This window comes from Callorhinus ursinus, unplaced genomic scaffold, assembly GCF_003265705.2.
Source record: "Callorhinus ursinus isolate GAN/ISIS: 27379988/994484 unplaced genomic scaffold, GSC_fseal_2.0 scaffold3, whole genome shotgun sequence".
NCBI classification, from domain to species: domain Eukaryota; kingdom Metazoa; phylum Chordata; class Mammalia; order Carnivora; family Otariidae; genus Callorhinus; species Callorhinus ursinus.
In genome coordinates, this window is record NW_027397065.1 from 5386947 (window position 1) to 5411390 (window position 24444).

General features: G+C 32.8%; 1 protein-coding gene across 1 annotated transcript in view; it reads left to right on the top strand.

Annotated features, from left to right (window-relative positions):
• RASA1 (RAS p21 protein activator 1) overlaps positions 1-24444 on the top strand; it is a 104421-nt gene that overhangs the window by 41170 nt on the left and 38807 nt on the right. Inside the window, exons 2-8 of the mRNA XM_073887745.1 lie at positions 6999-7151; positions 8168-8307; positions 8944-9010; positions 13304-13421; positions 16541-16572; positions 19526-19578; positions 21725-21875. Coding sequence (XP_073743846.1) covers positions 6999-7151; positions 8168-8307; positions 8944-9010; positions 13304-13421; positions 16541-16572; positions 19526-19578; positions 21725-21875 — 714 coding nt within the window. The remainder of the gene's footprint in view (positions 1-6998; positions 7152-8167; positions 8308-8943; positions 9011-13303; positions 13422-16540; positions 16573-19525; positions 19579-21724; positions 21876-24444) is intronic.

Consider the following 24444-nt stretch of genomic DNA (forward strand, 5'->3'; position numbering starts at 1 on the left):
TTCTTTCTTTCTTTCTTTCTTTCTTTCTCTCTCTCTCTCTCTCTCTCTCTCTCTCTCTCTCTCTCTCTCTCTCTCCTTCTTTCTTCCACACTTTTGATTAGTGCATAACATTTTTGGATAGTGTGTGGCTTTTTCTACCTTTCCCTGTTATCTAGGGTAATGGGAGTTAAGGGTAATGAGAATGAGGCTATCTTGGTTGAGTGCCTTTTAATATAAACTTTTGCCTATGTAAGCATTGTGTTGGTTCCCATCTTTTGTATGTTAGTCTTTCAGCAGACTAAATTTTTGGTGGGTAGGTCACATGGCAGTGCTTTTCTTTAGAAGTACTCCCAGGAACTAAAACCTCTTTCAGACTCTGTAAATATGTACTTGGAGCAAAAGGAAATAGAATTTCTACTCTTGGATTGAGCTAATTTGATTTGAGATATATAGCTAAATACACATATTTGCTTGAACACATGAATATACTAAGATACCTAACATATACACATAAGCATTACATAGACCTACTGTTTACATAAGCATTTTTTTCTCAGGTTTAGTGATGTAGTTGGTCTGGAGTAGAGGGCAGTTGAGGAGCCTTATAGGGGTATATTAAACCTGTTATGCTTATTAGTCTAGTGGTTGTTCAAATGAATTTACTAGTGACCAGATTTTAATCTCTCTGCATTCACTTTTCTTAACCATCAGCTCAGACTCGGTGACTGTAAGAACTCTGTTGAAAGGAAATATGGGGGCTTTAAGGGATGTATACTAGTTTTAGCAAATTTTTTGTGTATATCATACCATCTTGAAATAACCAGTTTGATTTCAGAAGGGACAAACATGTATAAGAAAATCTGATTAGCATCTTTGAGAATTACAGAAACACTTTCAGAGTTTGTAGTAGGATCACACACAGAATCCCAGGTGATTTAGGTGACAGAAGAGATTTCTTGGCAATTGGATATCTGCATATACATTTTTCTGTAAGAACTTTGGTGCCTGTCAGTGACATAATTAAGAGGAAGAGTATAGTGGAAAGTAAAAGTGAACTGGGAACTTCAATTTAGTTTCCTTTTTAAAAGGAAGTGTGTTGATGGTGACACTGTTTTGATTGTTTTCTACTGTAGTAGACCATTTCCATTTAGGAATGTCAAGTTAGTTGTAAGTAATTGTATAGTTTGAATGAAGTGCCTGTCTATATTCACGCCAGCTGGTGTTCTCATTGCGTAGATTTCTGTATTATTTTTCCTGTCAGGAGAGACAAACTAAAGAGCACAGAAGTCCGTAAGGCTCCTCAAAAGTCCTTTACTGATATACAATATAAGTTTATAAATATAAACAATTCATGTTATCCCATGTTTAAAAGTAAAATGATTCCTGCAACTTGTCCAACTTGTCTCTTCTATTGTTGACTTTTTAAATATATAGCATCATCTTGGATGGTATGTTATCTTAGATAAATTGATTATGTAGTTTCTGTTGAAATCAAGGGACTCTGTATCTGCCTGTAAGTTTTCTCAACTTTAAGAAACAAAACAAAGGAACATTATGGGGGGAAAAGCGAGGAAAACCAAGAAACAGTCTGTTAACTATAGAGAACAAATTGATGGTTGCCAGAGGGGAGGTGGGCCGGGGGATGGGTGGGATGGGTGAAACAGGTGATGGGGATGAAGGAGGGCACTTGTGATGAGCACCAGGTGATGTGTGGAAGTGCTGAATCACTATATTAGACACCTGAAACTAATATTACACTGTATGTCAAGTAACTGGAATTCAAATGAAAACTGGGGAAAAAAAAAGATTTCTCAAAAAAATTACAAGGCTAGCTGAGAAAAATATGTTTACTTATTAAATTTCCTGTTTTCTTTCCCCTACCTCCTTAAAAGAAAAAGAGGGTACTTTACTTTGAAGTAGGAGAACATTAGATACTTAATTATTAAAGTGCTATATTAGCAAAATTTAACTCACAGTATTTCCAGTGCATACTTTCTTTGTCATCCTTCCAAAGAATATATCCACTGGAGAAAGAATGGGGCAATCTGAGGGTTTTCTTCTGGAGTTGCCAGGAGAAATGGAAGAATTTCTAGTTTATGAATACATTGGCATCTCTCGTCCCACTTAATATATCTGATCTATAATGTTCAAAAGAATTTTGGGAAAAGAAATTTTCTCCTAAAAAATAAGGCTTTCGCAGATACAAAGATTTGTGTCTTGTGTTCTCTTTCCAAAATTAGCTGGAAGGTGAAACAAGACTGGAAAATAGGAAGATAATTGGGGCTGAGGTGATCTATAAATTAATCGTCCATTAGGCCACAGTCATAAAATTTGGGATTTTCATTGATGAAATTGTATTAATCAGTCCTGTAGTCTTTCATATGTATATATAATTTTATATGTATTATTTCATCTAATAATATCAAGGCAAGCTACTATGAGGTAGATACTGTTATTATATGCCTTTTATAGAGGAGAAAACTGAGGCTCGAAATTAAGTCATTTGCCCACACTTGTACAGCCAGTTGGCAGAGCTACAATTCAAACAAAAGCAGGGTGCCTCCAGAGTCTTTACTTAACCATTATGCAATTAGAGCCTGTGTAGTAGTTTTTCATTTTTATGTTTTTCTTTGAAGACGTTCAGGACAATATGTAATTTATTCTGAGGTTGAGGTGGAGATTGTTTTCCATATTTCATAAGTGATGGTAATAAGGTAACAAAATGTAGAGGCTTGACCAGAGTCATGGAGGTTTCTGGTGAGTCTTCATCTTACCAGTTGGTTTAGTCTCTTCTGAAGATGTTTAGGAGGTGTCAGTGTAGCCATCCTTCTTTAGCTCTGTCCATCTCAAGTATTTTCATATATTTTTTAGACCTAGCTAACAGTCCTCAAAGATCAGAACTTGCTTATTATGGACATTGAAGAAGAATTTTTTTTTTTTTTTTTTTTACATTGGTAGGGAGTTGGAACTAGACTTAAAGTTTTTTCCCACATTATGCTTTATGATTTGACACTTCTTCCTTCATTCAACAAATGCTTTTAAAATTAATATTACTATGTGCCAGGTACGTTCTGTGAGTTAAAATTGCCGTAAATGTGATAAGCAGAGTAACAAATTTACCTTAGGTAATGGCGCCCATAGATATGGGGTAATCTCCTGTTGCATTCAGAATATCCTCATACCCCAATGCAATACCAGTTATTCTGTGTTCCTTAGAGGTATTCTAGATTCAGTTCCATTTCTTGTTAACTTATTTGAAAACAATCACCAGCAAAACTACCCTTAACAAGATATAATAAGACTTTGATTATAAAGATTGTAAAGAAATAGTGGGAGTGATTAGATTTTTTCATTTCCTTGTAATATTGCTACTGTAACTATGTGTACAGTCAGAAAGTGTAGCATTTTTGTGAAATGAATCTTAAACTGATATCCACTAGAGGCACATCTCCTCTAGGGGAGTTCACATCTTTGGTATGAGGGTATGTTTTGAGAAGTCATATTTCACATTATTTTTTTTTATATATAAAATGAATTTATTACAAATTTCAGAAAGTTAAAGTAGCATTTTTTTTTTCCTTTGGCTCCTGGGATTAAATAGAATATATAATGATTCTCTGTGAGAAATTGACAACTTGAGTATTCTGAATTTCTTGGTAGGTGAAATTTTATGTTTATCAAAAAGTTCATGGGTCAAAAAAGGGTTTGAGAGACATTGTTTTAAAGACCCAAGGACTAGTGCTCAGTGGATATAGGGCTTAGGTTCTATAAATCTGTGAAGTACTTCAACCAAATCATATCACGTTGGAATTGTGATCTACTTACAAAATACTTGTTTTAGCTACATCTCATGATGCTATATGCATTTATAATAAAATAATTATTTCACCAAGCGTGATACTGATCTTTTTATTTCCAAGTTTTTAAATGGGATAAAGATTGCATATTGTAATAGCTTAATTGAAGTGCTTTTTATGCTTCAATAATAGCTTTAAAATAGCTGGTCAGATACATTTAAAATATTCATGTTAGTATGATTCACCTTAATAATTTCAAATTAACAAAGATAATTCAGGAAAGTCTGAGTTTTGATTGAGAAAATTCAGTTGCTTTTTTGTTTTGTTTTGTTTGTAGAATAGCCATTGACTTTTAACCATGGAATTTCAACACTTAGAGGATCTGACTCAACTACATATGTGCTCATCCAGCCTATTATTGGATAACTTAATTTCAATTTATAATCATAATAAATAATTGACATTTTTTTTTACTATAGTTGACACAATGTTACATTAGTTTCAGGTATACAACATAGTGATTTGACAAATTTATACAGTATGCTGTGTTCACCACAAGTATAGCTACCATCTGTCACCATAGATTGCTAGTACAATATTTGACTGTATTAATTATGCTGTGCCTTTTGTTCCTGTGACTTACTCATTTCATAACTGGAAGCCTGTATCTCCCTCTCCCCTTTACCTGTTTTGCCTATCCTCCCACTCCTCTCCCCTTTGGCAACCGTCAGTTCTCTGTATTTACAGGTCTGATTCTGTTATTTAAAAATTACAAAAAAATAAAAAATAAAGAATTGACATGTTTTGCATCATGTATTTGAAGCTTAATGAGCTTTTGACGTAAAGGGAATTACTAGTATTCAAGAAACAGAGTTGTTTGTTTAAAGTAAAGTCTGTCTTGGGGCGCCTGGGTGGCTCAGTCGTTAAGCGTCTGCCTTCGGCTCAGGTCATGATCCCAGGGTCCTGGGATCGAGTCCCACATCGGGCTCCCTGCTCTGCGGGAAGCCTGCTTCTCCCTCTCCCACTCCCCCTGCTTGTGTTCCTGCTCTCGCTGTCTCTCTCTCTGTCAAATAAATAAATAAAATCTTTAAAAAAATAAAAAATAAAAAATAAAGTCTGTCTTAAACTGAATACCTGTGTTAAAGCCAGAATCTTACAGAAAGTACAGAGCTAAAAACTAAAACATCACAAATATATCTTTTATATATCAGTAAAAGTTTCTAGGCAAGTATTTATTATAAATGAGTAATTGTGTAACACCTCATGACCTTGTGTATCATCTTATGGTGGGTTCACAGGATGGAGATTAAATGAAATTTTTTAATCCTGACATTTTGGGTAAAACAACAGAAATTTAACAAATAGAAAGTACATAAAAATAGGAGTTTTGTCTATAATTGTTTTTAATTTTTATCTCTTCAATATGTAAATCTGCTCTTTGGGATAGCTTCATTGCTTTAGGTAATAAAGAATGTACCAATTTTGTATTCTAAGGACATGTCCCATGTATTTTCACAACTAAATAAATATCTAAATAATTTTTTTTAAATGGTGACTTTTTACATCTTTCTTTTTCTTTTTTTTTTTTAAAGATTTTATTTGAGAGAGCAAACATGAGCGGGGAGGGGGGTGGGCAGAGGGAAAGGGAGAAGCAGACTCCCCACTGAGCAGGTAACCCGATGTGGAGCTCCATCCCAGGACCCTGAGATCACGACCTGAACTGAAGGCAGACACAACCTACTGAGTCACCTGGGAGCCTCTCTCAGTAAACTTTGTCCTGATCATATGTGGTTAAATTTTAGCTCTTCAAGGAGCCTTTAATCATCATTAGTCTTAACTTTTCCTTTTAGATTTAAAAGAAGAAAAAACAGTTCTTGAAAGTTAAATATACTTGTCAGTAGCCTTAAATATAATGGTTGAACTGAGATTAGAGTTTTAAGAAGAATGCAGTTTTGATTGTTCTTTGCCTTCTTCCTCTAATATTGTTTATAATTATGTTTTTCCTATTAAGATGAAGCTTTGTGATTTTTTTCATTATTTCATTTCAGTCTTATGCACAGACTTCAAATAAGTGGGTTGGTTTTTAAAAAAAAATTGAAAATTCCTTTAATTTTTTTTTTTAATAAACTAATGAGTCAAAGAATAGTTAGCTTTCCTTACAGCAAGTTTACAAAAATAGGAGTATTACAAAAATAGTCATAGGACTGTAATAGTTTTAACTATTGACTTATGGCTAGATATTAAATATTTCAATGCAATGTGAATGTTTTATTGTTTTACTCTGAGTGTATCTCTGAGTGTTTCAAGAGAGACTATAAGTATCAAGGGTGAGTTCTGATGACTAACATATTGAAGGTGTAAAAATATTTCATAACAGTTACTTTGTAGAACTATTACCATGGCCCTGTGAAAATTCCAATATGTTTCTAATTATGCTTCTGTTTATATCCATGAGTCTTTTATAGGCATAAATTGGTAGCATGGGTGATGCTGGAATTATAGCCAGTCATTTAAGCAGATTATCTGGTAGTATGGTAGGTAGAACATATTTAAATTGAGAGTAGGAAAATTAAAGGGAAAAAGGTATTATTTATTACCCACATGTTTGTTAAATAAATTTGAGGAATTAAGATCAGATGTGTGGTTATGGAGTAAATCATTTTAAGACGAAAGGGAATAATCATCATGTTGAAATAGGAAATTAGAATAGTAGTCTTTGGACAATGTCATTCTATTTTCCTGTTCTAGGGCACAGACACTGAAATGGAATAAAGTTTTATTTTCTTACAGGTATCATGTGCCTTGCTTGCTATGTCAAGTGGTATACTTAGGTTCTTTAGTATATAGAGAGGTAGTAATTGTTTCCATTTGTCCATCGTATTCTTATTTTTCTAAGTAAAGATTTGATTGTAATAAGTGTTTATATCTTGACCAGGTAGACAATCCTGGAGGTAGAAAGATGGCAGAAATGGAAGAGGTTCATATGTGAGATGATTAGCCCTGAGTTTATAGAACAAATTAAAAACTGAATAAATGAATTTTTTTCTGAGAGACTGAGAAGTTAAAAATAATTGAGTTAAAATTGGAATAACCTATCAAGAGTAAAAGGTAAATGTTTAAATTACATTTAGGTATTTAAAACCTCTATTATTAAGTTTCTCAACTACCACTATTAATTTTATGGTTGCTATTTGTATTCTAATCAGAACTTTTTTCCCTTAGGTGGTATCATGGAAAACTTGATAGAACTATAGCAGAAGAACGCCTAAGGCAGGCAGGGAAGTCCGGCAGTTACCTTATAAGAGAGAGTGATCGGAGGCCAGGATCCTTTGTACTTTCATTTCTTAGCCAGACAAATGTTGTCAACCATTTTAGGTAAGTCTTTAATTGTAATATGAGGCTAAATAATATAGTTACTTTGCTGTAGTGTTCTTAAATACACCTGCTTTAATAAAGGTGACTGTTTCAGTGATATTTAAGTGACGGGGTAAGTGATGTTCAGTTCTCAATTATGTGATTTAATCAGATGATTATAGAGTAGATATTGAATGCATGATTTTTTGTTTAAAAACAATATTATTGGGCATTGTGCTAATCTCAAATATAATTATCACTTTTAAAGTATAAAGAATTATGAAGAAACTTTGGTAAAGCAGAAATAAAGGAAATGTGTATTTTTAGACTACAGAGTAACAAAATTTAGGAAACAAAGAGTAAAGATATGTGCCCTTTAATTCATTTTGCTTCACTGTTCTGAAATTCTTTGCAAACATTCATGTCAAAGGTATGTAGATTTTCAAGTACAGATATCAAACTCTACATAAATATACATACCTATATTATTAAATATACATACCTATATTATTATCTTCAATTTCATTTTTATGGGAGACATTGAAAAAAATCATTTTTGCCTATAATGTTAACTGATAAAATGTTTGCATGTTCTTGGCTTTCACATTTTAAAATAAGTTTTAAGAGTACTTTGTACCACACGTCGAATGTGAAATTATTATAATACCCTAAATATTTTGAAATCTGTAAGCTACTTTTAGCCAGAGAAAACTTATTAATACTGCTATTTAGTCTTAAATATGAAAAGTGAGCAGAGTATCTGAAGATAGATTTATAAATATTGAAATGAAGAATGTAATGGGGTTTGTAATTCAGATATGTATTTCATATCTGTCACATGTATGCATATATATTTTTAGAAGAAATAACCTCAGGTAAATTTGCATTGGTGGATATTAGTAAGTGGTATTTAAATACAAGGATATAGTAAAGGAAAAGAGTATGAAAATTAGGGAGTTATAATTTCTTTAGAACTTGGTCTTCAAAATTGGCTCTAAAGGTTTTTGTTATACTGTATTTTTTTCGTGTACAAATAGGATTATTGCTATGTGTGGAGATTACTACATTGGTGGAAGACGTTTTTCTTCACTGTCAGACTTAATAGGTTATTACAGTCATGTTTCCTGTTTGCTTAAAGGAGAAAAATTGCTTTATCCAGTTGCACCACCAGAGGCAAGTAAAACTTAAATAAAAAGATTTTTCAGAAATTTATTATTTCACTTTACTATGAGGTTAGCTCTTACTCAGTTATCTTATGGTATTTATTATAAATCAAGAAATATTTGTTGTTTTAAATTTTTAATTCTGGTTGTACTGTCAGCAAAACTGATATCCTCTTCAAAAATTTTTTTTCAGTAATTTTGTATTTAAGTTGCTAGATTTTTTTTTGTATAATACTGTATGGTGATAACTTAAAAAATATTTTTAAATGAATGAGCAGTAATGACTGATAGCATAGTACTAATCCTGAAGTTGCTGCAAGATTCTGAAACGCCTTCTACATCATCAGAGAAAGATTAATTTATATGTTCCATGTAGTTCATTTAAAATTAAATGGCTACTCATATTACTTGGTAAAAACATTGGTTATACAGTTAAAATAATTTCTATTAAAAAAAAGCCAGAAACAAGACAAATATTTCTAGGCTTTGAGTATTTAGAACCTTACTAAAAACAATTTGAATGATCCTGTGTTCATAATGAGGATTTTTGTTGGTTTGAACTTTATGTGGATATACCTGATTTGACTTTGACATAAAAAGATTATTTATCTTTTGTAAATCTTTTTTCTTTTCTTATGATTCCTAGCCAGTAGAAGATAGAAGGCGTGTTCGAGCCATTCTACCTTACACAAAGGTTCCAGACACTGATGAAATAAGGTATTTTAGAATGTATTCTCACTTATAGGCATTTGAAATAGGCATTTGACAGACTTCGAAAACTTACCACTCTTGGACTGGGAAGGTCTTGGACTTTGAGGAAATAGCATGCAGCAGGGTGAAAGTACCTTTAATATTGAGTTCATCGTTCCTGTACTCCTGTGTTTGGCTTATTTGTTCAGAATATGGATTTGGATCAGAGTGGCCACAGTGAAGATGACAGGTGAAATAAATTCAGATTTTATTAGACTGTCTCTGACGAAGTAAGGATAATTGTTATATTCTGTACTCTATTTTCATTTTTATTACTACATGGCATTTATGTCTCAACTGTAATTGTACTTAAATGATGACTAAACTTCTATTTTATATGATGGGTGAATAGTTTAAGTGTGGCATAGAACTAAAGAACATGATAATTTTTAAAAATTATTTGTGTAATTTGATTTATATATAACTTGTTTTTATTATTTTCATATAATCTGATGTTTGATAATTATCAAATTATCAGTGTCTTTCTACAAGCTACTTTGCAATAGAAAATTTGTTTCCTACTGGTAAAATGTTTACTGATTCTGGTAATACAACTCACCGAAATCAACAGCAGCATTTAAAAAACAGTAACTTGGGGAGGTACTGAAATTTCTGGAAATACGGTATTTTAAAAAATAAAGATTCAAATATCTGGAATCTCAGAATAAGGATTCTCTTTTTATATGATTGTCTACAAAATAACAACTTCTCATTTAGTTTTTATTGGCATACCTTTATTTGTGATCTAAGCAGGAAAGGCCAATGAAAGAAAGAGAAGGAATGAAATGTATACAATAAAGAAGAACAGTGGTGAACTACCAATTGAGGGATTTTGAGTAACTTGTAAATTCCCAGTGTATCTTCTAGAACAGCAGTGCTCAAAGTGTGATCCATGTAACCTTGGGGATCCTTGAGACCCATTTAGAGAATTCATGAGAGCAGAACTGTTTTCTTTCTTTTCTTCCTTTCCTTTCCTTTCCTTTCCTTTCCTTTCCTTTCCTTTCCTTTCCTTTCCTTTCCTCTTTCCTCTTTCCTCTTTCCTCTTTCCTCTTTCCTCTTTCCTCTTTCCTCTTTCCTCTTTCCTCTTTCCTCTTTCCTCTTTCCTCTCCTTTCCTCTTTCCTCTCCTTTCCTCTTTCCTCTCCTTTCCTCTTTCCTCTCCTTTCCTCTTTCCTTTCCTCTTTTCTTTTTCAGATTTTATTTATTTATTTGACAGAGACACAGCGAGGGAGGGAACAAACACAAGCAGGGGGAGAGGGAGGGGAGAAGCTGGCTTCCCACGGAGCAGGGAGCCCGATGCGGGGCTTGATCCCAGGACCCTGGGAGCAGAACTGTTTTCTTAATAAGACTAAGACATAATTTGCCTTTTTCACTGTGACATTTACATTGATGGTACAAAAACAAGAAGCAGTAAAACTGTTAGTCCCTTAGCACAAATCAAGGCAGTGGCAGCAAAGTATACAGTATTCTTCACTGCCACACCCTTGGAGGTAAACAGTACAAAACAGTTTCCCCTCAGATTTTTCTTGATGAGACTGTAAAAGGTATTTTACTAAATCTCAACCCTTTTAGCATTCAGTGTGATGAATATCTGTTTTATCTTTCTGTGTGATGAAGAAAACTGGTGAATCTTTTTAATATTCTGTGTGATGAAATGGGAAGTACACACAAAATATCTTGGCTGTGTACCACAGGTCCTGGTCTTGAGGAGAGCAGTGTTGAGAGCTGAGCTAGCTTCTGCTTTTGTGTACACCATTTGTACTTAAGACTGACAGGCAAACTATCCAACTATGGTTATTCAGACTAGAGTACTTGACTTTTTTTTTTTTTTTAAGTGAATCTGTTATGTTACTTCAGGGGAAATAACTGGAGGTATTTGTTGCCAATGACAAAATTTGAGCTTGCAAGCAAAAATGAGAATTTTGGAAACGCTGTATGTGCTGTCAGGAGTTTGACAGCTTCCCACATACTTCCTGATATTTCTGATGAGAGTGGTGGTGATATTAATGTGATGTTTTGATTGTGTAAGGTGAATTTACATCTGGATGATCTGCATAGCTCAGTGAACCAGTATTTTCTAAATGATCGATGCATGCTGTTAAAGAATTATGCCTGGGTAAAGGTCCATTCAAAGTGCAAGATTGACAAATAGATATTACTGAAATGGGGTACAGAAAGTTCATTGATGGTGTTTTAGATTCCATATTACAACTAACCTTCAAGTACCAATTGTTGAGTTTTTGGTGTAATATCATAGAATATCTATAATTATCTGAGAGGCCATTAAAATACTCCTTTCACAACTACATATTTTTGTGAAGCCAGATTTTTCTTCATATACTTCAAACAAAAAAAACCTTTAAAACAACAGTTTGAATATAGAAAGAGAAGAATCTAGCAGTGTGCAGTTAAGCCAGATGTTGAGATTTGCAAAAAATGTAAAACAATATTCTCACAAAACTTTTAAAAATAATATTTTATATTCTTTATGTTACTGTGTGATGGGGTGTATTATTTTTTAAGAAATTAGTAAACACTTAAAACATTTATATTATAAATTCTAACATGGTAAATATTAATAGATATAATTCATATAAATAAAAGCCTTTCAGGGTATCAGTTTTTAAATATATAAAGGAGTCCTGAGAGACCTTCAAAACTGACAACTACTGGTCTAGGAAGATGAAAATTTAAACAAGAATTGGAAAAAATAAATTTTAATTTGATCCATATAAATATATGTGAATGTATGAGTCCTTAAAAATTTGTATCTTTGAAGTTTTTTTTTTTTAAGGTAAAAACATCTGAAGATTAATGAGAATAAGGCATTTTAACTCTTTTGGGGAAAAATGCAAAATAAAGAGTCTTTGATTATATTGTTTGTGTTAGTAATAAGCTCTTTATTTTAATTTTTTTTCATTTTGCACCATATGTTTAGTGTTCTAGCAACAACAGAATTCAAAATTAAAAAAAAAAAATTCTCTTATGACTGTTTGACCAAGAAATGAAACTTGTCACTTCTCATTTCTATATTTTTGTCCATATGTACTCCCCTTTTACTCATAATTTTTTTAATGTAGTTATTTAGGAGATTGGTTCTAGAAAGGAGTAATTTATTTGGTTAAGTAGTAATGTCTGCTGCCAGTCAGCTAGTGAAATATTGGTCACCGTTAACAAGGGTTTTCGAATCAAGATAGAATGCAGTATTATGTGCTCATCTAAATAGAATTCATCTCAAGTGTTGTGTGTAAGTTTTTTAGTCTTGAACTTGTCCAAGAAATAGTGCAGCTTGAGATATTCTGGAGAAAAACAGTTTTCAAAGTATGAGAAGAGATTTACTTAATGGAACTTTGGTTTGTGAAAATTTAGACTGAAAGGAAACTTAAAAAATATGCGGTAGATATGGATGTAGAGATAGGGTCAGTAGCAGCAGGCAATCAATCTTGAAACTTTGAACACTGGGAGGCATTCATTCAGACCTAAAACGAAGAGTTCAACGAATTACTGATGTTGTAAAATGGCATCATTATAAGCCTAACTTACTCCTCCTGTGATTTTGTGGAGGTTGAAAACATATAGATTCTAAGGAAAAGAAACTAGTTTGTGTATGCATTTCTCTACTCAGAAATTGTTAACAGAAAAAACATGCATACATTCTCCTATCCTTTGATACCACTTTCAGAGAAAGAATGCTACGTTGTATCATGGATGTCTAAGTGAATTAAATGAACGTTAATGTTTTTTATGAGAAAAATGTTAATTCTCATAAATATCTGCTGATAAGGCTTATTGTGCTTATTTAAAATAAAGTTTTTCTAAAGTAACTGTATCTTGTGTATGTGTAATGAGTTAATTATATTATGATTTTATATCTAACCTACATCTGAAAGAGTAATTACATGGAAGCTTAAATTTTTAAGTTCACTTTTCTTGGAGTTTTACCCTAAAGCCTATAATACATATATAATTACTGTTTATACAAATTCTAATTTGAATTTAAGAGTAATCAAATAATGTAGATAGTGCAGATACCATTATTAAATCCATTTTACACATGAAGAAATAAGATTCAGATTGTTAAGTGTCTTCAGAGTTTTATATTTAGATGATGCCAGAAACAGGACAAAAATCCAGGGTATATGACTTTAATTTCTTACATTTTCCAATACCATATTATCTCTGTAGTATGGCACATGATTACTCAAATTTCCATGTTTAAAATTTTAATTCAATTTTAATAACTTCATAATTGCTATTTTCAGTTTCCTAAAAGGAGATATGTTTATTGTTCATAATGAATTAGAAGATGGATGGATGTGGGTTACAAATCTAAGAACAGACGAACAGGGCCTCATTGTCGAAGACCTAGTGGAAGAGGTGGTAAGTTTTGTTTTTTTCCTCTCTCAGAATTTTAAATATTTTGTACATTTTTGGAACTTTTCCATAATCAGGCGAAATTAGTAATGAAATTTTTTTTAATTAAAAACCTCAATTCTTAAGTACAAGGACTTTTTTCATTAAAATGTATTTACTGTAGATGTTATTTATTTGTATAAAACATAACTAAGCTAGCATGTTTGATTCTTTATTGATTTTCTGAAAGTTTTTTTTTCCAGAAAGTTTTCATGAGTTTCTAAGAATTAAAAAAAAATTAACATTTGTGCTTATTTGTATCTCTTGTTGTCTTCTTAGTGGTTTTCCTCATAAACGAGGCTATGAAAAAATGATCATGGAATCTGAATCAAATAGGGTTGCACATGTTTGCTTTCAGAATCTTTATCTCCCAAATATATGTACAATTTTCTAGTAACCTTGGAAAAACATAGTTATATTACACATATATTATCACATTTCTGCATTTCCGGTATTCCCATTTTCGTTGTCGCTACACAATATAATATCAGTCGTCTTGTCACAGTGTAGGTAATTGTGCGGTTTTTTGATAGCAGGGCTGCATTCAAGCAGCATTTGCATTTCAGAGATAATACTCAGTATCAGTGAATCTCATCAAACATATTACAGTTTTGGAGTTCATCCTTCCCTTTTGGATTTGGATTTGGTTTGTGATGGAATGGTTTCCTTTTATCTTTCACAGCCCTCAGAGCTACTATTTTTAAATTATGTCATGAACTTGGTAATATTCTGAAACCTGTGCTTTGATTATTTTCCGGGAAGATAGCAGTGGAGAATGTTTTTCTTTGTTATTAATTCTCTTGATTAATAGATCTTGATATGTAGAAGTAAAACATACTGAGGAAAAGTGGAGGGCAGTTGAGGAAATGGTATGATACATTGTATACACATAGTTACTTAGTGGAAGAGCTGTGATTAGAACTCCTAATTCCTAGATTAGTGTTTGGTATTTTACAGTAGGGAGAGATATTTATTTCATATAGGCCAGAAGTGTTCAAACTGAAGAATCTTACTGTGTTGGTTTTACTACAGTAAAACTTTTTTATGTTGGATTTTTTTTTCCTCCCCGCTATAACCCCCTGCCCCCGTATTTCTGATTATTTAAAGGATTTAGAGTATAGTTTAACTTTTCTCCAGCTCTTGAGATTCTGGGTCAAATTTAATAAGATAAACTTTAAGAAGAAAAGTGAAAGTTATCCAATGAGTACCGGGGGGGGGGGGGGGAAGCCCAATTTAACATAAGGACACATGACTTAACATCAATAAAGGGAAAAAAAATAAAAGAACAAGTTAACAAGTCAGTATGAATTGAACAATGTGATGTGGCTGCTAAAAAGGAATATAGTCTTATTTTCAATTAATAGTGGAATAGTTCCAAGTTAGAATTAATAAACAATTTTTACTCTAATACTTAAAATAAGTTTTCATACTGATCTTCTTTGGAGCCTAGTGATTCCTTGTAGCTTGAAAAGCCATTTGGAGATTGTCTAGATTTCAGACATTAGGTTGGTGGTTGGATTTAAGAATTTTCCCACTCTGAAATTCTAATTACTGTTCTCCAAGTACATTTATACTTTTATGCCTTAAATCAAGAATGTAAGCTCTGTGAGGATTTTTGTCTCTGATTCAGTGATGTATCCCCATAGCATAGAATAGTGTCTGACATTAGTAAGCATTCAGCAAATGTTTGTTGAATGAATTTCTTTATGCCTACACTTTCCTGACACTCCTGCCCTGCTAGACTACTACCATGTAAAATTTAATTCATCTTTATCAATTCAGCTCAGATGCTGTCCCTGTTTTCACAGAGGATTTATGGCTTTCTTCGGCTAAATTGTTTCCTCTTGTGTTTCTATAGCACCTTGTTAATTCTGTATTTTATTACATTGTATAAAATTAGTTTATGGTGTAAACCTACTCTGTAGAGATTAGCTCTTTTTGGGCAATGATGCATTTTGTTTTAGTGTAATTTTTTTTTTTTTTTTTTTAGCATACTGCTTTGTTTTATAGACATTCAGTGGGTGTTTGATTTTAGTTTGGTTAGGTATATGATGAGTAAGGAACAAATTGAGAGGGGTAAATCCATGTATAGATAGACCATTTTTCTTCATTATTCAATGAAAACCTGGTGCCAGGTACCCAGTTTTGCTGGGCACTAGGAGTTCAGTTCAATAAATATTCAGTGCAAATTTTATGCCCAGCATTGTGCTAGTGGTTATGGTGGTGGTTGGGTGTTAACAAAGAAAACCTAAAATCTTAAGGTGCTTACAGCCACTATTAAGGAATGAATAACACCGGTGTGTCTTAAATAATAGGCATGCCAAATAGAGTAAGGGAAAATTCAAAAGATGATAAAAGAAGGATGTCTTTTCTCTTCAAAGTAGAATTTTGTATTTATGTTTTAGGGACTCAGTATTTTACTGAGTATTTGAAGAAGATCCTGTCTGGATAGTTTAGGTTAATAAACAGGTAGGAAACAGTGAGTGGAAAGGACATTCTAAGTTAAAAAGAACAAGCCAGTGGTGTTGAGAATATAGATAAGCAAATTGGTAGTTATGTGGGTATATTGTATAGATACCTAAAGAGAATTGGTAGTACTAGATAGGAAATGTAGACTTGAGTGATATGAAAAAGGATTTAGATTTTATCAAAGGAGGAATTTGTAGGGAGCAGAGAGGTATTAAAGGTTTGGTTTTTAAATTTCGTTTCTTTTTGTTTTGTTTGGTGTTTCTTAGCTCAGGAGAAAGTTGCAGTTGAAAACGATGAGTCCACATTGGAATGGTGAAGTGATGGGGTGGGACAGGGCACAAAGGTAATTAAACTCATTGGGCTGTGGTAATAGTTTGAGAAAAGGGAGGAAAAGAGCCTGAATTACAGTAATCACAAGAGGAGAAGAGTAGTAACAGTAAGGGAGAGAGTTTTAGAAAGACGTTTCTTGAACTGATACATCTTTTCTTGTATATGCATAAGTAAATATGAGGGACAGGGCAGAGATGTGTTTGAAGGTATGCTTTTTATTAATTTTAATAAAAATAGCTTAGTAGTTAAAATTATATAAAATACTGTCTTAATGTCTTACCCTTTAGGGCCGGGAAGAAGATCCACATGAAGGCAAAATGTGAGTTCGTGTTAATTACTAAAAGGAAAAAGAAAATACGTTATAAACCTACAAATTGGAAAACTGGGGCCAAAATTTATTTTAAAAGAAAACTGCTACTTTTGGGGCTGTCTTAAGAATTGTTTTTATTTGCTCAGGAACTGATATGTTAATATTTTCTTTAGGATCTGTTGATAGTCTTATTTTTAAATAATGAAGGTGTCTTTTACCTGTGTGCAACTCTTCTATCACTAAACTAAAGGCTTTTCTATGAACATTAATGACATTATGAATGTCATGATTCCTCATATTTTTCTTTACTTTCTTACTGATACATTTATAGCATTTCTTGTTTTTGTAACCCCATCTTTTAGATATTTTGTGTTTCAGTTTTTTGTTTGGTGTGTGTGTGTGAGAGAGAGACAACTTTTCTCCAACATCAGAGTTCTTTTTTTTTTTTTTTTTTAAAGATTTTATTTATTCATTTGACAGAGAAAGAGAGAGCATAAGCAGGAGGAGCAGCAGACAGAGGGAAAGGGAGAAGCTGTGGGGCTCGATCCCAGGACCCTGGGATCATGACCTGAGCTCAAGGCAGACGCTTAACCAACTGAGCCACCCAGGCGCCCCAACAGGGTTCTTTACCATATTTACAAGATTCTGCAAGGCCCTTCTTTTCGTAATCTTATCAGGCTGACTTTAAGTATCTTGTAAGGGCTAATTCAAAGAACAGGTATTACTCTATGTTTTATTTGCCGCAGTCTTCTCATATTTCAGAAGTGTTAGCTGTTAGCAATAATCTCCTATGGGAAATTTACTCTAATTTTGTTTTTGTCCTTGGAGATCTTTTTTAGTGTCCTGCTCACCCCTCATTTGTTTTTTTGTTTTTTTTTTAAATGTGTTCATTTGAGAGAGAGCACAAGCCGCGGGGAGAGGCAGAGGGAGAGAGAAAGGGAGCAGATTCTCTGCTGAGCAGGGATCCCGATGCAGGGCTTGATCCCAGGACCCTGGGATCATGACCTGAACGGAAGGCAGACACTTGACTGAGCCACCTAGGCGCCCCCCCCCGCCATTTATTTGTATATGAATTTTCTTCTGAAGATGTTAACTCTCAATCCCAATTCGATTTTACTCATGATTTTAATAGAAACTGTTCATCTTTTGATCTCTTTTCACTGGAACATTTTTTTCTTACCATCCTGTCAGAATTTACGAATGGAAGCAACTTGCCTCTCAAGTGGTTGCTTATTCTGTTTTCTAACCATTAGAACACAAAAACATGAAGCTGAATACTCTCAGTAAACCTCGTTTAGTTCCCCACCCTTCCTCAGGTGGAACATATGAGATGTTTTCTGAGTTCGTTTTCCTTATTGTTCTGTGTAGCTGTGTAACTGTAAAATAGGCTCCGTTGAGTGAGACCGTACCTTGTTGATTGTATTAGTGTGAAGTCTTCCCACTACCTATATCAGATTACGAATTCTAAATAAGGTGTGCCCTTGAAAAGAACATGTATTCATGGTTTTGGGGTATAGTGTTCTGTTTATATATCTGTTCCATCTAGTGTAATGTGTCATTCAAAGCCACTTTTTCCTTGTTGATTTTTTTTGTCTGGATGATCCATCCATTGATGTAAGTGGGATATTTAAGTCTCCTACTGTTACTGTATTCCTGTCAGTTTCTTCCTTTATGTCTGTTAATAGCTGCTCTGTGTATTTAGGTGCTCCCATGTTGGGTGCATAGATATTTGTAATTGTTATATCCTCTTGTTGGATTGTTCCTTTTATCATTTTATAATGTTCTTCTCTTGTCACAGGCTTTGTTTTTAAAGCCTATTTTGTCTGATATAAGTACTGCTACCCCAGCTTTCTTTTTACTTCCGTTTGCCTGGTAAATGTTTTTTCATCCCTTCACTTTCAGTCTGCATATGTCTTTAGGTCTGAAGTGAGTCTCTTGTAGTCGGTGTATGGATAGGTCTTGCTTTTTTTTTTGTTTGTTTTAGTCTTGTAGTATTTTTACTTTCCAAGTTGTTTTTAAGCTACTATCAAAACTAATAGAGTAGATCCCAAGAATTTGTGGCAAAGTGATAGAGGGATGATCTAGAGTTGTCAGGCTGGTATTAAGAGTTGTAAATCAGCAAGTTAGATAATAGTCCTTCAGGTAAATGAGAGGAGATTTTAAGAAATTTAATTACTAATAGTTTTTTAAAATCAGGTGTGTCATTTTATTCTAAGGTAAAATTTAAATACTTTATTATATGCAGTGGATCTTGACTATAATGCCATTTATAATTTCTAAATGCAGTGGATCTTGACTATAATGCCATTTATAATTTCTAAATGCTTATTTTAAGTATACAGAAACTAAAATACTCTAGCCATCTAATTTGTTATGGCATTAGCTCAAATAGAACTAGGAATACTAAGTCATTTTATTTCAGTCCTTGATGCTGATACCTACTCTGTCATCACTCAATCTTACTTTCTGACTTTAAGGAAAGTATTAATCAGCCATTCCATTTTCTTTCAAGAGAGAATTTACCTTCTATTATAGGAAAGTTCATTTTGAGAGTAATGTGAGGAAAATTCATTTACTAATTTTTTTTTCTGGATAATTCTGTAGTGGGCTCTACCTGTACTACCCTTCCCTCCTAATAAAAGAAAAGAGAACACTAGCTATGGTGTAAACATGTAACAGTTTCTCATTATCAGAATTAAATTCATTACTGTCTTTGTATTGTTAATTAATATGGAAATTATAGTTCATATCAGTCCCTTCTTTTTCTACATTTTGTTGAAATTATGTATGTTTACAAAGTACAATAACATAAATGTAAAAGGGATGAGATAATTTGATTGATTATATTTGCTTTTATTTCAATATATCAGCTTGAATTAAACTTGTGCTGGTTGTTTAGTTTTGATTGTATAACAGCAAAAAGGACTTTAGATTTACATATTTAATTTGTTCTCTTTTTAAGATGGTTCCATGGGAAAATTTCCAAACAAGAAGCTTATAATTTACTAATGACAGGTACTTGTATATTCACTCTTTATTTACAAATAGACCATTTATCATCCATTTTGCCTTTAGCACTCATTTGATGCTTAAACATACTGTAAATTCTTGCATACCACAGAGAAACTGGTATATTTGTTATCTGGTGTTTTTTAGTTGAACATGTACATGCAGCATAAAATTCAGTGAAGTATGTTTCTTTCTGTCCCAGTACTATTCTCTTCCCTACAAGCAGCACCAGATGTGAGTTTTTTTCCTGTATTTTTATGAGTTTTCAGTGTCTGTGTATCTCTCCCTTCCTTGCCTCTAAACATACCCTTACACACGCACACTCATAGGAACATGCAACATACTTTTTTCATGTTAGGATATATTTTGGGAGATCATTCTATATCTGCTTATATAAGTTTTCATTCTTTTGAATGACTATAAGCTTCTGTTATATAAAAGCCATAATTTATTATCGATACTTAGAATAATATTGTGTAGTTTTTATTTTTTTGCTGTTCGGCTGCAGGAAATGTTCTAGCATTTATATTTGTGCACTTGTGAAGTTATGGAATTGGGCCTTATTTAAAATATATTCATTTTAACATTTCTCAAAAATTTTTATAGAGATACACAAAGTAGAAATTGACTTGTATTGTGGGTTTATTATTTAAACTAAAAACCATCCTGTCATCATTTATCCTAACATTTAAGACAGAATTAATTTAACTACTAAATATCTTTTTTGTAAACCATACATAATAAGGATTTGACACAAGTTTAAGCCATAATCTGTAATGTAGAAATCTTAGTTCTTTAAAAACAACCAGTGTTTGATAGTTTTTGTATATGGTGAGTAAACTACTTAATTATTAAAGATGTTTTCTGAATTACTGTTTCGAACTGTAGGCATTGGAGTTTAATGTAATAAATACTTGGCTCTTTTGAAAGATTTAAGGCAGTTTTAGAAGTGTTCAATTTTATTGTGAGGTTGTTGACTAAGTAGGTTAAAAATAAGGAACATCATGATGCAAAATGGTAGTAATAGAGACCAGATGCTCAACCAAAATGACATGCTATCAGCTTTGAGAGTGGGACCAAAATATTTATTTTAGTGAATTTACTGAATTTTGAATAGAAGTTTATATTTTTGAACTTGGACCACCAAATACTTGAGGCACGCATTCTTGTTTAATGCATTTCAAGTTGAAAGGAGCTAAAATTAATTTCTCTATGTTAACTTTTTATTTTCTTTGGGTCATGTGCTCTTTGAAGAATCTGGTGATTTTCTCCCCTGAAAAGTACACATAAGCACTTGCATGCAGTTTTGCATGAATTCCTATTCTTTGTATTAAACATGAAATTACTTGTTAGTAAGTGCTTTGGCTAGATGATTGGAACTCGTAGTAATTTACATAAAAATTTCATCCGATATTCTAAGTGTTCAGTGTGTTTTCCTAAAAGCAGTCAAGTTCCGATCTTTTCTATGTCATTAGGACTTAAGGCAGAGGAAAAACAAACCATTTTGGTGTTAAGAGTCACTGCCAATTGAAGATATCAAAAAGCCTTCTCTAAAATTAGTGTGAAAACCTTTAATATATGATAATTTGTTTCTGTATGACTTTCCAGGTACTTACCTATTAAATGAAAGGTGGTGTACATGTATTGATTTTGATAAGGTACACACATATTTCATTTTTGAATCTACCTTTGTAAGCATTGGTACTCTTTTATTACAGTTATTACTTTTTAATGTTTAATCAGAAGCATTGATTAAATGTAGACTATGCCTAAACAAAATTTACTTTAACTTTTTTTAACTCTTCTTATTAAGAGGATTTACAAATAGAATGTACCCATTTTAGCCAGTGTCCTCTATACCTGTGGTTAGGTTATTCTTCCGAAGTCATGACAGGTAGAGACATTATTAACCAGAAATCACTGCTGCGGACTTATTTTTATGTAAAACACACATGCAACATCATGAATGGTTGTGACTCATAAACTAGAAAGCACAAAGATGTATTAAAATTGTTTTTATTATAAGGCAAGTTCCTGGTGAAAATTTACATATGTTTATGACTTTTAAATGTACTTTATAATTAGGTTACTTAACACTATTTCTTTTTTATTTGATAATTAGGAAATAAAACTAACAGCTTAATTTTTACAGTTGGCCAAGTATGCAGTTTTCTTGTGAGGCCCTCAGATAATACTCCTGGTGACTATTCACTTTACTTTCGGACCAACGAAAATATTCAGCGATTTAAAATATGTCCAACACCAAACAATCAGTTTATGATGGGAGGCCGATATTATAACAGGTGAGTTGTGAGAAATGTTAGTTACCTTTTACTTTTGGCAAAAATAGTTGAAATTTCAATAACGTATATCAGATTCAAAATTGTATAAAAGTGCCTGACTTTTTAGAATTTAAAATTATAAGGCCTTTAATCTAATTTAGTAGTAGTCATGTCCAAGAATTCTTCAGATAGTGTCAAACATGAATATAAGTTAATAACTTATAATTTGTTGTCTTCCAAGATAATTTATATGTTTGTTGATTATATGCAGACTGTTTATAGCAAATTTGCTAAGTCCTTAACTGTAGGATAGCAAAACATTTGTTTTAAGAAAAAGAAAATATATTACGTTATTTTATTAGTGAGACATTTTATTTTATTTTTTTTTCAAGATTTTATTTATTTATTTGACAGAGAGTACAAGCAGGGAGAGCAGTAGGCAGAGGGAGAACGGGGAGCCCGATGCAGAGCTCAATCCCAGGACCCTGGGATCGTGGCCTGAGTTGAAGCCAGATGCTTAACCTCCTGAGGCACCCAGGCACCCCAAGGCATTTTAATAGGAAGAAAAAGTTCTTAAAGAGTAAACAGAGACTTATTACAAATGTTACCCATGTAACTGGGTTGTTCTCAAGTTGGTATTTCTTATTTGTAATTATTGGTTCCTACTTCTCATTTTAAAAATTATAGTAAACTTATTGCTTATTCCAAAGCTCAAAATGAACTTATGGAGCAGAAAAATAAGCTAATAGAGAAACCATATGATAGAATCTCAGCTTTTTTTTTTTCTTCCTGTATATTAGAAAGAAATCTTTCATTTTTTCCCCCAAGTGTAAAGAATTTCCCATACTAGATAACTCTAGAGTGGCATTGTCTTCCTCTTTTGGAGGCTTTCATAAACTAAAATGATGGCATTTGCCTAATTTAATCCCTTAAATACCACAGCAGTCTTCGCCGTTCCATTTAGAATTTCTCTTAATTCCAGCTTGACTTTTGAGGGTATAGAGGCCCAGCAACTGGTTTTCCTTAGAAAATGAAACAAAAAAAACCAAGTTGTAGTTGCTTGCCAGAAGGCCCATGAACAGTTATGAGACATCAAGTGGAAGATGTGAGTCTAGACGTTTGGATCCTTTTGCACACGTCATATAGAAAAGCTGCTTGAGTGGTTTCTACATTAGTAGCCCAATCTAGACATCCTCACTGAAAATCTAGCTAGCTGCAATTTGAACTCTTTATGAAGATAAATTACTTTTTCCCATTTTCCAGTTTTCTAGGGACTTGGAATATATAAAACTGTAAGTTGAAAACATATATTCTTAACTGAATTGATAAATGTCTATCTGGAAGCTTTTAAAGATAAAATAATTTACATAGATTTATTTTCGGGGAAGTTTGTTTACTGACTTAAACTTCCTTATACATTCTGCAAGATGAAAATTCTTCCTACATAATGGAAGTAGTCTGTAAAATATATAAAGGTTGACTTTTTTATTGATAAAGACCAGAATGAAGCAGGAAGAAAGAAGTATTTGAAGTATATTTCTTTCTAAATTATTGCAAAATTATTAGTCTGCTTACAAAATAATGACGTAAAAATTTTTAAATGCATGTTAATTTAGTGGCTGTGATCATTCCTCCCAATTTTTTTCTTTTTTAAAAAAAGACATTTATTTTAGAGCGCAAGTGTGAGTTGGGGGAGGGGCAGAGGGAGACAATCTTTCAAGCAGACTCCCCGCCGAGCGTGATGCCCAGTGTGGGGCTTGATCTCACGACCCATGAGATCATAATCTGAGCTGAAACCAAGAGTCTGATGATTAACCAACTGAGCTCCCCCACCCACAATTTTTTTTTATAGATAAGTTCATTTGATAAAGTTCAGGAGTATTGTTGTTTCTAGTATTAATGTTAAAATTTTTTTTCAAAGAAAGCTAGAATTATGTAAATCTGATGTCTGGAAAAAGGCAGTTTTACAGTTGTTTGGAAATATATATTTCAGCATGGAAATATATTCCATTACAGCATTAGTGTCAATAATAGAGTAAATCTTAGAAGATAAACCTTTGTGGGGTGTTCGGCTGACTCAGTTAAGAGCATGCGACTCTTTGTCTCAGGGTTGTGAGTTCAAGCCTCACATTGGGTGTAGAGATTACTAAGAAAAAATAAATGAACTTATACACCTTTGTGATTACCACTTACTGTTTAGATATGTAAGTGTTAAGTTGGATTATTCACTAAATCTATGTAACAGAGCCATACTGTACTGTCTTTTGTCCCCGTTAATCCTACATTAGTCTTTTGGTAAAGAGAGGTAGTACTTAAGTGTGTTTCATTTAGAAATTGCTTTGTTGAGACATAACTTTAACATTCCTCTATAAAACTTTTAGAAAGGCAGGAGAAGCATTTAACAGCAAGTATAATTCAGCAAACATTTATTAACTAATTTACTTTTTGAAATATATTGTTCCGACCCCATTTACATACGTTAAAGAAAAAGATACATGAGGTACAAGTCTATGAGAACAGATGGTTGGCTGATTGTGATGAGTTCAGGGCTGTACACATAGATACAGGAGAGACTCAGTGGAAACAGAGC